Source organism: Heterocephalus glaber, unplaced genomic scaffold (assembly GCF_053883595.1).
Source record: "Heterocephalus glaber isolate CG9 unplaced genomic scaffold, H.glaber_assembly_v1.0 deba00001610, whole genome shotgun sequence".
NCBI classification, from domain to species: domain Eukaryota; kingdom Metazoa; phylum Chordata; class Mammalia; order Rodentia; family Bathyergidae; genus Heterocephalus; species Heterocephalus glaber.
Window position 1 is genome coordinate 39,062,291 of NW_028258381.1, and position 13,038 is coordinate 39,075,328.

The following is a 13,038-nucleotide window of genomic DNA, read 5'->3' on the forward strand; positions in this document are numbered from 1 at the left end:
CTCATCTTCCTGCTCAGAAATCCTCCCTTCAGGGCTGGGGATCTAGCTCAGTGGTGCCACTGCCTACCTCATAAGTGCAGGGTCCCGAGTTCGATCCCCGTTGCCAAAAAAAAAAAATCTACCCTTCATCCTGACACAGCCACCTCATAAGCACCTCACATCTGACCCTTGTACGAGTGACCTCACCAGCTGCCTGTGTCCTCTCATCCCAGCCAGCCAGTCACGGGGGAAGGGGGACCTCTCACCTATGAGTCACGCCCATGACAAGACTCACTTGCACTGGGTGTCACTGTGTGGGGTGCCTCGAGGGTGGGACATGCCCCTCCCTCACACCCTGCTCAGGAAGCAGGGAACCACTGTGCTGGCCTTTCCCAAGCCCTGCCTCCCTTCTGGCCCAGGGAACGACATATGACAGCAAGGACACATGCTCCCCCAGGTCTGTTCACCAGGGCCGGGGTGGGGTCTCTCCCCATCCACACACACAGACCCTGCCAGATGGGGCTCTTAGGAGGACATCTTTTTCCACACCCATAGGCTCCACGCCTGAGTCAAAACCATCTCAGTGGACTCCTGGTGTGTCCTCTTCCGGGTCACCTTTACAGGTGTTCGCAGGTCACTCCCCTGTTTCCTCCATGGTATCCCTGATAAAGTGGCTCCTGGGTGACAACCTGAAGCACCCATGAATGGTGTGCCTAAACCCTGTGGGTAACAGGGACAGAGAAGCTCCTGTAGGTACATGAGCTGTGAGGTACAGTGAAATGTCTTACAGCCTAGGTTCTAACAAGACAGCCTGCTGGATCAGTGAGAGCCAGAGCAGAACCATCCCCCACACTTAAGGCTTCCCCTAGCAAACTCACAAGCCTCCCACCCTACGTCCTTAAGAATGCTGACCCAAAACTCAAACAAAACTCAAATCAACACAAAACAAAACAAGCTGAGCCTGGAGGCACACGTCTGCAATTCCATCTGCAATTCCAGCACGTCTGCAATTCTGTCTGCAATTCCGTCTGCAATTCCAGCACGTTGGGAAGGCAAGGCAAGAGGATCCTGTCTTGGTTACTTTTCTCATTGCTGAGACAAAATACCTGACACCCAAAGATAAGGGAGGAAAGATTTATTTAGCTCACAGTTTGTAGAGGTTTCAAAAGTCCACAATTGGCTGGCTCTAAGGCAGGGAGGTATGGCAGATAAGCATTGCAGAGGAGAAGTAGTTCATGGTGAGCAGAAGGAAGCAAAACAATGAGGGATGGCCACAGCTCTTTCTAGCCCATATATATACACGTGTGTGTGTATTTTTTTTTTTTTTTTTTTTTTTTTTTTTTGGTACTGGGGATCAAACTCAGGACCTTGAGCTTTCGAGGCAGGCTGCAGCACCACTGAGCTAAATCCCCAGCCCCTAGCCCTTATATTTTTATCCAGGCTACTTAGGGCAAGTAGCACTCACACCCTTCATCCTAGTGCCCTTGAGCCTAGCACTGCACCATGAATCAGTTCCAGTATCACACACTCTAGATCCAGCCACCTCTGAAAAAGCCCCACCTATGGGCCTGAGGCTTTGGGGGGACATGTAGACACAGCCATAACAGATCCCAAGTTTGAGTCTTGCCTGGGCAGTTTAGCTAGATCTTGTCTTGAAGCCAGGCATGGTGGTGCATGCCTACAATCCCACCATTCAGGAGGCTGAGACAGGAGGATTACTGTGAGTTCGAGGCCAGCCTCAGCTACATAGTGAATCCAAGGCCAGCCTGAACTGTACAGTAACACCTTGTCTCAAAACAACAACAAAAGCAACAAAAAGATCTTATCTTGAAATAAAAAACAGGGTCGGGGATGTGGTCAACGTGATGTCCCTGGGTTCAATCCCCAGAACCAACCAACCAACCAACGAAACGGAATTCTTCACAAAAGAAGCCTTCACATGGCCAAGAATATAATTGCATTAATATGTCATGTGGTTATAATTTAGTCATTTCAGGTATCAAAATATTGTGAGCTACCTTTACATTTATTTTAACCCCCTAAACAATTCCTTTCTGGAGAGGAAAAACAAAACCCACTTTAATTCTTTGAAAGTCAAGCACTCTATTCTTGGCAAGTCAATCTACTTAGAAAAAAAAGTCTAAAAGTAATTTGCCTTAAATCGTCAGAGCGATTGAGGCTAGAAGCAAGACAATCACATTTGTTTCTCACACTGTGCTCCTTTTCATGAACTTTTATTTCCATAACCCCACAGAGAGTGACCTCTGAGAAGTGCCCAGTGTGCTAGTGTGGACAGATGCTCCGGTGAAAGTGGACATATCAGACTCCTGCTGCACACCGCCCCTTACACTGCACCTCCTCCTGGGGTTTCTGCCACTGCAGGCGGAGGCTCCGTGAAACAGCCCATTCACTGCAGCAGGAAGGGGACCCTTGACCTGTTATTCTTGTCCCTCACTGTTGGGGGAATTCCAAAGGTGGCCTCATAGCAGCAGCCACTGAATCCTCAGCCATAAAAGGATTAAAACACACCTTGGCTGCAAAGTGTGTCTTTTTTTTTTTTTTTCTTCCGGTACCAGGGATCAAACTTAGGACCTTAAGCTTTCGAGACAGGTGACAGAACCACTGAGCTAAATCCCCAGCCCGGCTGTAAAGTGTATCTTGAAGCAAAACACAAAAACTATGCTCTGTTCAATATGCAGAAGTTTAATCTTAAATTGAGCAAGTGTTACTTCATGTTGCATCTGCCTACTTAGCCCTGTAACCTACTTTTTCTATAAATTACATTTGAGAAAGGAAAAAACCCTGAAAACATTCAAGGGTGGAGCTGAGAAAGCACAGCCCAGATTCAAATGGAGCAGAACTGAATGCGTGCCCCAACAGGAAGCCATGCCACCATGCACACTGCACCAGAACTTCCCTCTCTCCCTTCGGGTTTGGAGCCAGCATTTTGGGAAGAAATTCATAGTAATTACAGTCATGTGACTCTGTCTGAATAAGTTATATTGTGAAGTGGCAATACTAAAGGAACTTATTATTTAAAACATTTTTTGTGGTGCTGGTAATTGAATTCAGGGCTGCAGGTGTGCCAGACAACCAGTGTATCACTCAGCTACACCTCCAGCTCAAAAGAATTAAATATATCTGCATTTCAGAATCATGAACTCAACCAAAAGACAGTGTTTACTATCATTTTTTCCCTTAAAATTCATAAAAATAGTGGCTTACAGTGGTGTTACTCTAATTATTAGGAACTATGAACAAGAATGTCCAACATTTTGAAGAATATTATATAGGTTATGCATTTGGCTAATAGGCAGTATGGACTGAGAATGTTAAATAACAAAATTTAAGGGATATTACTGGTATGAGGAGGTCACTGGGCCCTCCACCCTGTTTTGGTGCTGGAGATGGAACCCAGGGCTGGACTCATATTAGGCAAGTGCTCTACCACTGAGCCACAGCCAAACCCCCACTGGACTACTCATACATTTCCAATTAGACAGTTCTTCCCTAAGTCATAGTAGCACAGAACATATGCCAAATATACAGGCACAAAGGATTCTCTCCATTTATATCTGGTCACAGATCATCACAATGCACTTATTTCCAGAGAGCACAGAATAATGACCGAGTCACATGCCACTTCCTACATGTTACTACAAGTGGAACTGGACGATAAAATGACTGGGTGGAAGCCAAACTATTACTGGCCTACAGTTATACTGTGCAGATTACAGTGAGATACAACAAAAATGTCACTGGAAAAAGGATACAATTTTCCTAATATCAAATGCAATGAGAAGAAAATATAATAGGAGTAAAAAGCAAAGTACACGTTATAGCACATGGGCAGGTGTGCATGCTGTAGACTGGAGTCCCCTGCACTGAGTTCACACAGAGGCAGCTTAGTGACCACCAACACATGGCTACCCTGGAAAGGCTCTGCGGCCTCTAAGGTGTCTCTCCATCCCCAGATGTGGTCAAGGAGCCCACCTGGTCAGTAACAGGCTGTGTGAGGAAGCAATGTGCAGGCCCAGATGACACCGAATCACCCACGGGCCTTCCTCCAGAAGTCTCACTCATTCTCACTTCGCCAGCCATAACTCTAATTAATGTCTTACGGGGCATGGAACTATTCTGCCATTGTGTTCATCAGTAGATAACTAACAAGGGGGTAAATACTACAACAGCTAGCCTGGAGAAGCTAGGACTGGTCAAATATGAGACAGTTTGAGTAAAGGATAGTAAATAAATTATAAATCACTGAAGATTACTTCTTAACTCAGAACTACTTCTAATCTCCCAACATTGCCAGGGTCCCCAAAGGAAGAACGTCAACCTCCTACTATGTAAGAGAGTAAACTAAGGGAGTGTTCAGAGCTTAAACTGGACTTTCCTCAAACTCACTGCCTTTTACAGTATTAAACACAATACTTAACACATCAGTCTAACTTACTAACCTTTCTTCTCTACTGTAAGCTCTATCAGGATGGACCCATTAGAGAACATACATACTGGGTCACTGCTGGTTATTGCCTGGGCATTTCTGATTTCTGCTCCAACACGTAAAGAGCTTAGATCACTATTTTCTTACAGAAGGAAACAAGCTTAACACTAAGATTCCAGCTAAGGGCTGGGTGTGGTGGCTCGCACCTGTAGCTCCAGCTAGACGGGAGGCAGAGGCAGGAGAGCTTGAGTTCAAGAGTTCAAGGCCAGCCTGAGCAACACAGACTCTGTCTTAAAACCACAAACATTCCTGCTAAATAAACCAAGAAACAACAACTCTCTGTAGATTCATCAGAAGGTTAAACTCACAGGGTGACTCTGCCCTGAAAAGTACAGAATTAGAGCTGACTGGGAGCAGGAACCAGTGTGTGGGAGCCACATTCGGTAGGAACTCAAACTGGAATGGATAAAGGGCTGAAGGTTCAGTGTAGAGGGCTCCGAGTTAAAAATTCTGAGGTCTCAAAGGCTCCATCTCAGAGGGTCCCCAACCTGGGCATGGTGGTGCACTCCTGTAATCCCAGCCCTCGGGAGGCTGAGGCGGGAGGATTGCTGTGAGTTTAGGCCAGCCTGGGCTACACAGTGAGTTCTAACCTGGAATAGATAGTCTGTCTCAAAAAAACAAAACAAGATAAAGTAAAGAGAAGATTCTCTCTTTCATGAGTTTATCTCTAGGAGCTCTTATTGGGAAGACTGGAAAAAATTCCCCTCTGGCTTCAGGCTGATGGTGAGGGGAAAGTGACAATTGTGAAATAAGCCTAGAGCTCCTTTCTGTGTTTAAAGAGGAGGCCAGCCCACAAAGGCACTGTTTTAAGGAAGCTTTCTCGGGAGCGGAACACAATCAGCTAATTCCAGACTCCTCAAGCCTTTTCTCCCAAGGGAAGAAAAAAACAAGACTAAGAAATTCCTCCAAAGGTCATATCCCAGGTACTCTGGCTTCCCAAGAAACTCCCATAAAACAAAAAACAAAGATTTAAGATAACAGAATGAAACTCCCCTTCCCTGGTTTTACCACTGTATCAACTATAAACAGGGCCCCAGGATAGTAACACTGGTTTACAACCGAGAGAGCTGTAAGACACAGACTTTATCAAGAATTTTCTAGAGAAGCCACAGACAACAGGCATGGCAAAAACAAGGACAGAGGAAAACTGCAGCCTCTGACACAGTTACAGCTATGCCCAACACGGATGCACCCTAACTCCCAGCTGAATAAACATACACTCTCACCCTGAAGGGCTGCTTGAGAGAGCCTCTATCACCCAGTACATCACATCCAACTTTCAACAGCAACAGCAAGATCAGAGAGAGATGGGCTAAGAAAACAATGTAACCTGAAGAGACAAAGCAAGCATAGGAAGAAGACTTGAATATGGCAGAGATTTTAGAATCATGACTGAGAACTTAAGAGAACTAGGATCAATATGCTAAGAACTCTACTGGAAAAAGCAGACCCCATGCAGGAACAGACGGTGGGGCTGAGGGTGTGGCTCAGCAGTGCAGTGTTTGCCTAGCATGCATGAGGCCCTGGCTCAATCCCTTGCACCACACAAACAAAACAGAACAAAGAAAAATTGACGGATATTGTAGGCAAAGATTGAAACTCTAGTGAAGGATCAACAGGAAATGCCAGAAACCAAAAAGCCTGTAACAGTAAGGAAGAATGCCTTTAGTCAGCCGGCTGTTCAGTGGACTGGACACGGCCAAGGAAAGAATTAATGAGCTTGATGATATTTCAATTAGAACCTTACCAAATTCGAATGCAAAGAGAAAAAAAGAATGAAAAATGGAACAGAATATTCAAGAACTGTGAAACAATTACAAAAGGTGTATCACACTCAGGAGGGAAAACCAGAAGAAGAGAGAAAGAAACAAAAAGCTGTTGGAAGTGGCCAGGCCTCATGGTACATGCCTATAATCCCAGCATTCTGAGAGGCTGAGGTAGGCAGATCACAAATTTGACCATAGTGTGGGCAACTGAGTGACTTAACAAGACCCTGTCGAACAGAAGGGGTTGGGGCTGGGACGAGCTCAGTGCAAAAGCCCTGAGTTCAATTCTAGGTACCAGAAAACATTTTTTATTAAGAAAATATATAATATATATACATATGTATAAAATCTGAATTTGTACAATATGGTATAATTAACAAGCTAAGCTTCTTCCTTAAGAAATTAGAGAGAGAAAAGCAATATAAACAAGCAGAACAGAATACAAATTCGAGCAAAAAAAAAAAAATCATTGAATGAAAACAGGCAAACAGAGATTTAAAAAAATCAATGAAAGCCAAGATCTTTGAAAAGCTACATAAAATTGGTAATCCTCAAACCAAGAGAAAACCCAAATCACTAATATCAGCAATGAAAGGAGGCCATCACTACTGACCTCAAGGATATAAAAAAAAAAATGTTAAGAACCCTATGGCTACACATTTGACAACTTAGATGAAAGAAAGCAACTCCTTAAGAGATAACCTACCATAACTCATAGGAGAGTTTAATCTGAAAGAGATTGTATCTATGGAAGGAAAGGAATCTATTGCATACCAAGGTAGAAAGGAGTAGGCCTAGATAATTCCATTGGTGAATCTTAAACATTTAAGAAAGAAATGATATAAAATGTCCATAGTCTCTTTCAGAAGACAAAAGCAGAGGGAACATTCATGAAGAAAGTACAACTCTAATACTGAAACCAGATAAAAACATTACAAGAGGCAAATTATGGACTAGTCTTTCTCATGAACAGAATGCAAAAAGCCTTAACAAGAGCTGGGGATGTAGCTCAGTGGTGGAGAACTTGCACGTGCAAGGACTTGGGTTCAGTCCCCAGTCTCACACACACACACACACACACTCTCTCCCTTTCTCTCTCTCTCAACAAAATATCAGCAAATGGAATCCAACAATATATAGAAAGAATTAAACATCATGACCAAGCTTTATTCCATGTAGGCAAGCCTGATTCAACATTTGAAAAATCAGTCAATGTAATCATCACATCAATAGGCTAGAGGAAAAAAAATACGGTCATATTAATAGGTGGAGATAAAGCATTCAGCAAAATCCAACACTAATTTATGAAAAAATTCTTAGTAAATGAGTAGAGGGAAGCTTTTCCAATTCTATAAACAATCTCTACAAAAATGTACAAACGACATCACTCACACTTGGTGAGGAGAAACTGGGGGAAATCTCGTTCCTCCTCAGACTGAGGATGAGGCAAGGATGTCTCCTCTCACCACTCCTATGCAACACCACACTGAAATCCCTAACTAATGCAATAGGACAAATGGAAAAGACATGGGTGAACACGTTGGAAAGAAAGAAAAAACCCTGCTGTTCTCAGATGACATGGTTGTCTATGTGGAAAATTCCAAAGACCTGACTAAAAACACCCCTAGATCTAAGTGATTATAGCAAAGTTCCAGGTTACATGGTTAATATACAAACCTCTATATTAACAATAAACAATTGGAATTTGATTTTTTTGTTGTTTGTGGGGTTTTTTTTTTTGCAGTACCAGGGATCAAACTCAGGACCTTGTGCTTTTGAGGCAAGTGCAGTGCCACTGAGCTAAATCCTTGGTCCTGTTTTTTTTTTTTTTTTTTTTTTTGAGACAGGGTCTCACTATGTACTCTAGGCTGGCACTGAACTCAGTATGTAGCCCAGCCTGGTCTTGAACTTGTGGCAATCCTCCTGCCTCAGCCTCCTGAGTGCTGAGATGACAGGTATGTACTCCTATGCCTGGATGGAGTTTGAAATTTAAAACAATACTACTTTTATAAAAGAAAACTGAAGTATTTAGGAATAAATCTAACAAGGCCTATTTGAAGATAATGACAAAACGAATGAAACCAAGGAAGATCTAAATAAATCAACGAAAACCCTATGCTCACGGGGAGGGAGACTTGATACTGTTACCCAACTTGATCTATGCAATAGCAGTCAAAATTCTGGCAAATTATTTTGTGCGTACCAACAATTTGATTCTAAGGTTCGTAGGGTTAGCAGAGATCCAAAATAGCCAACTGCAAAGGGTTTAGATCTCAAATGTCCCCACAAGTCACCTGGGTGTGGAAGGCCATTGGAGCCTGGGGCGCTGTGCTCAGCACAGTGGAGGCAGCGTTGCCAGAGTTCGGAGCTGAAGGTGCTGCTAGGAGGTGGGGCCCGGTCAGAGACACCCTGAGGGTGTGACCTGGAAAGGTGCATTCTTATCCCCACTCTTCCCTTCCGGGTCTTTTGCTTCCTGCATGCCATGGGGTGGACAGTTTTCCTTTATGATGCTGTTTCTCCCTTGGAGCCAGCATACCATGGACTGAAACCATGAGACGAAATTAACCTCCTCCTCTAACCTGTGGCGATGGGTATTTTGTTCTAGTGATGGGAAAGTGACCTAAACACCAACGCAACACTGAAGAGTTGCGTCTGACTGACTCTACCTGACTTCAAGACTCACTCTGACATGACAGTGATCCACAGTCACTGTTGAGACAATAGCAGCATGCGTTAATGGAACGGGACAGAGCCCAGAGAGCCCTAAGTAATGCAGTCGTGATGGTTAGTTTAATGTGTCAACCTGACTGGTTAAGGGAGAGCCAGAGGCCAAGTGAGGCAGTGCACGCCTGTAATCTCAGCACTCTAGGTGGCGAGGCAGGAGGATTGCAAGTTTGAGCTCAGCCTGGGCAAATTAATGACTTAGCAAGACCCTGTCTCAAAATAAAAAATGAGAAAAGGGCTGGGGATGTAGGTCAGTGCAAAGGCCCTGGGTAAAATACCCAGTACCACAAAAACAAAACAAAACAAAACAAAGGATACCCAGATAGTTGATAAAATTGTATTTTCAGGTATCTCTGTTGTCCCAGCCCTGACCAGGCTGCACGGAGTGAGCCCCTGGTGCCAGTGGCCAGAGCCCCAGCAGGGACTCCTATCTCTCCTCAGATCGATCAGGGTGTGTTCCCGACAGCTTTTAACTCCTGTCACCAAGGGTTAGTAACACCAAGGTCCAGTCATAGAGAATCCTGAGCTACAAACGAGACACTAAAAGGGCAGAGGTGTTTACATAATTTTCATCTTCTCAAGCAAGAAGCCACAGTACCAGACTCCCCGGGTTTGGTGTCTGATCCTTGACAACCATGTAGGGAGGATTAATGCCCCAGCAAGTGCAAAGTTCCAAGATCAAGGCACATTCAGTGTTACATTCCTTCCAGCCTCTTGGTTTCTGGTAAAAGGAGAGAAAGGAAGAAATGATGAGAAAGGAGGAATTGTAATAAACCCCCCCATTTTAGAAGATTGGCAATAAAAGAAAAATCAGAAAATAGCTAGAGAAAAGCAATAGATACTCTTCCTTTTTAAGAAAGGGATGACTTACAAGGTTTGGGGGAAGAATAATTGGAAACCAATAAACCCCATATGACTGGAATACTGAATTAATTCTCAACTTAGACATATGGAAATCTTTTAAAAAATATAACTATTACCCTTGCAGCACTGCTCGGATCTCACTGGGAACTACCAGAAGACAATATGATAAAATCAAGGATTTTCAGAAGATACAAAGTAAATGCCACAGAACATCAAGGGAATAGAATAGAATATCAGAAAATGAGTAGAGTACTAGGGATTTAGTGGTGGTACCAAATAGAGATATTTTCTTGAAAATTAGAAGTTTTCATTATCTGAAGAAGTAGGGAGATACAGGGCTTAGGTGACATTTCTATCATTAGGGCTGATAAAAGGGTCCTGAAAGCAAATTAAATGTTTATTTCCCACTTGAGTTTTGATTAGCAATTAAACCAATTGGCCTACCTGCTGTGCACGAGTACTGTCAAATTTAAGGACAGGATTTGCAATAAATAATACCTGAATGTAAAATACAATATTAAAGGATTAAGAGTTTTCTACAAGTTATTTTGTCAAATAAAGTTAACATTAATTATTCATCTTCCTTCTTCACTGATTAGCAGATTAAGCCTAAAACACAACCACTGTGAGTTAACAAAAGTGAAAACAGGTGCATTATCAATAATGCAGGAAGCTGACAGCCACATATTCCCTATATGTAACTAATTAACTGCAGGCATTTTCATTCAAGGCTTTAAAAAATGCTACTTCTGAAATTTTAAACAGTTCTTTGAAAAACATTAAAACAAGACCCCAAAATACAAAGACGAGGTGGTGTTCAGTTAGCACACTATGCAGGTAGAGAAGGTACTAAGAATTTCAGTTCAACAGTACTATGTACATCCATCTCAAATGTTTTAAGGGAAGAATTTTCCCCCCAAAATATCTAAAGTTTCTTTGTTGTTTTGCTTTAAAGCAATCACTGTTACTTGAAAAGATTAAAAATACAAAAAGAAAAGAGGGCTACTGCTCACTGCTCCCAAGTTTCAAATAAGTCATTTGTTCCTTTAAAACCACACAACCCCAGGTGGAAGCTGAGGTCTTATCATGATGTGGATTTAACAGATTCCACCAGATCCAGAATCATATTTCCTACCCTAATATCCCACAGTGACGAGTGAAACACAAGCGAAAGCACGAGGACAGAGTGAGTCCGTGCTTTTAGAGTGCCAATGCCAGCCCACTTTCTCCTGCCTGAGCACCACGTATGACAATGGAACACCCTAAAGGAACAGGAGGTGGATGCACTAAGTCCTTCCTTCACACACGCACTCTGCTAACTGCCGTAACAGAGATGGCCGATTCGTTTCTTACGGCCTTCGGAGTGCCGGACCCTTTGCTTCCATTTTACAGAGGAAGAAAGCAAGGCTTTGAGGGGTTAGATGGTTTTCCCAAGGTTACACAAATACTAAAGTTAGTGGAATCCATGCTTCATCCTGAACCTGAACTTCATCTCCACCCCTATTTTCAAAAGCTTTTGGAGACAGGGTCTTGCTGAGTCACTTTTGCAATCCTCCTGCCTCAGCCTCTCAAAGTGCTGGGATTACAAGCATGTGCCACCACCTCTCGGCTGACCCTGCACTCTTACTACTCTGCATCCTCATTCAATTGTGCAAAGAGAAATGATTCAGAAGAGGAATTAGATTTGCTTTCCTGGGTGCCCAAGAGTGAAGTCCAGGATATGGGAAACAAATTTCTCAGCACCAGCCAAAGTATTTTAATTGTTTTAAAAATGGATCTGGCTTCGTCTGGAGGGCCAGGCAGCGCCACAGAGGTGTGCACTCCCAGGATAAACACTGGGCTTGTCCTTGAAGCCACTGCAGCTCAGACTGCCTAGGTCTAGGAACCCCATGGAAACCAGCACCCCACACAGAGAGGCCCTGACATCGTCAGAATGATGGATGGCTGCCTGCTCGGTGCCCCTTTACTTTTTTTTTTGGAGACAGGGTCTCACTATGTAGTTCAGGCTGGCCTTGAACTCACTGTGTAGCCCAGGCTGACCTCAGACTTGTGGCAATCCTCCTGCCTCAGCCTCTCAATTGCTGGATTACAGGCATCTGCCACCACACCTGAACGTGTTCTTGGCCTTGGGAATTGAACTCAGGACCTTGTGCTCATGAGGCAAGCTTGGTGCCACTGAGGTAAATCTCTGGCCCTGCACCTGAACTTTTGAGACAAATCAAATACGCTTTAGTTAGGGGATGGAAATCCTCGTGCCTACCATGTAGCTCCTGCTGGAAAGGGGGCCCTCAGAGAAGGGTTGGGTCAGTGCCCCAGGCACAGTGGCACCTCCTGGGCCACCCTCTGTGGTAGGGTTCTGCGAAGAGATGGGGCGATCTGGGTGGAAAAGCCCTCTGCGGGCTCCAGTTCAGCCTGCACCTGTCAGCTCTGAGCCTCCCTGGACTCATCTGTGAGGAATGCCCACACCTAGGAGCTGGGCAGAATCGAGTGAGACTGAGGGGAGAGCCAGGCACACTGAGGTCCTCAGGAACGGAAAGTCACATTTTTGAACAAGGGAAGTGAAACGGCTGCTCTTGTTCACGGGGATAAACCATGACATGTCCACACAGTGGCCTCCAGACTCGCATTTCCAGCTGGGGTAACAGGCACCCCAAACTTTCTCCTCACTTGACAGCCAATGCGCCTGCAAACCCACGATCTCTACCTCCAATCCCCCCCGGTCCAGACCACCTTCCATTCCCATCTTGACTGGGCTGAACTATCTCTCAGCCTCCCAACTGGGATGGTGCACACCTATGATCCCAGCACTTGGGGAGGCTCAGGCAGGAGGACTGCAAGTTCAAGCCCTGCCTAGGCAACTTAGTGAGATCCTGCCTCAAAAAAAAAAAAGATTCTCGGCCCAGAGGAAGGGGCTTCCAGGCGACCATCCCTACCTCCACTCCCGGCCCCTGTCCCACCTCTCCCAGCTCAGAGGAGGTGAGCTGCGTGGGCGCCAACAGCATGCCCCCTGCCCCCCCAGTCGAAATGAGAAAACACATAAATAAGTCTCAAAACCAGACTTCCAGATCACCTACAGCAACCCCAAAGAGAAATGAGATGGAACACTCTGATACTCAACCACCTGGACCCCCTGAATTGGCAACAAAAGGGGGATCTGGGAAAAATGAAATCAGAAATAATTTCTCAGATAACAGGGGA

General features: G+C 44.4%; 2 protein-coding genes across 5 annotated transcripts in view; one reads left to right on the top strand and one right to left on the bottom strand.

The window, feature by feature from the left end:
• The window catches only part of Bri3 (brain protein I3), an 88,901-nt gene extending 80,940 nt beyond the window's left edge, over positions 1-7,961 (top strand). For all 4 annotated transcript variants that reach the window (XR_002393373.2, XR_015445332.1, XM_021254765.2 and 1 more), the window contains one exon: positions 2,234-7,961. Coding sequence is in view for 2 of the 4 variants with exons in the window: in XM_021254765.2 (XP_021110424.1) it covers positions 2,234-2,240 (7 nt within the window). In the remaining 2 variants the exon portion in view is untranslated. The remainder of the gene's footprint in view (positions 1-2,233) is intronic.
• The window catches only part of Baiap2l1 (BAR/IMD domain containing adaptor protein 2 like 1), an 89,999-nt gene that overhangs the window by 24,297 nt on the left and 52,664 nt on the right, over positions 1-13,038 (bottom strand). The window lies entirely within an intron of this gene.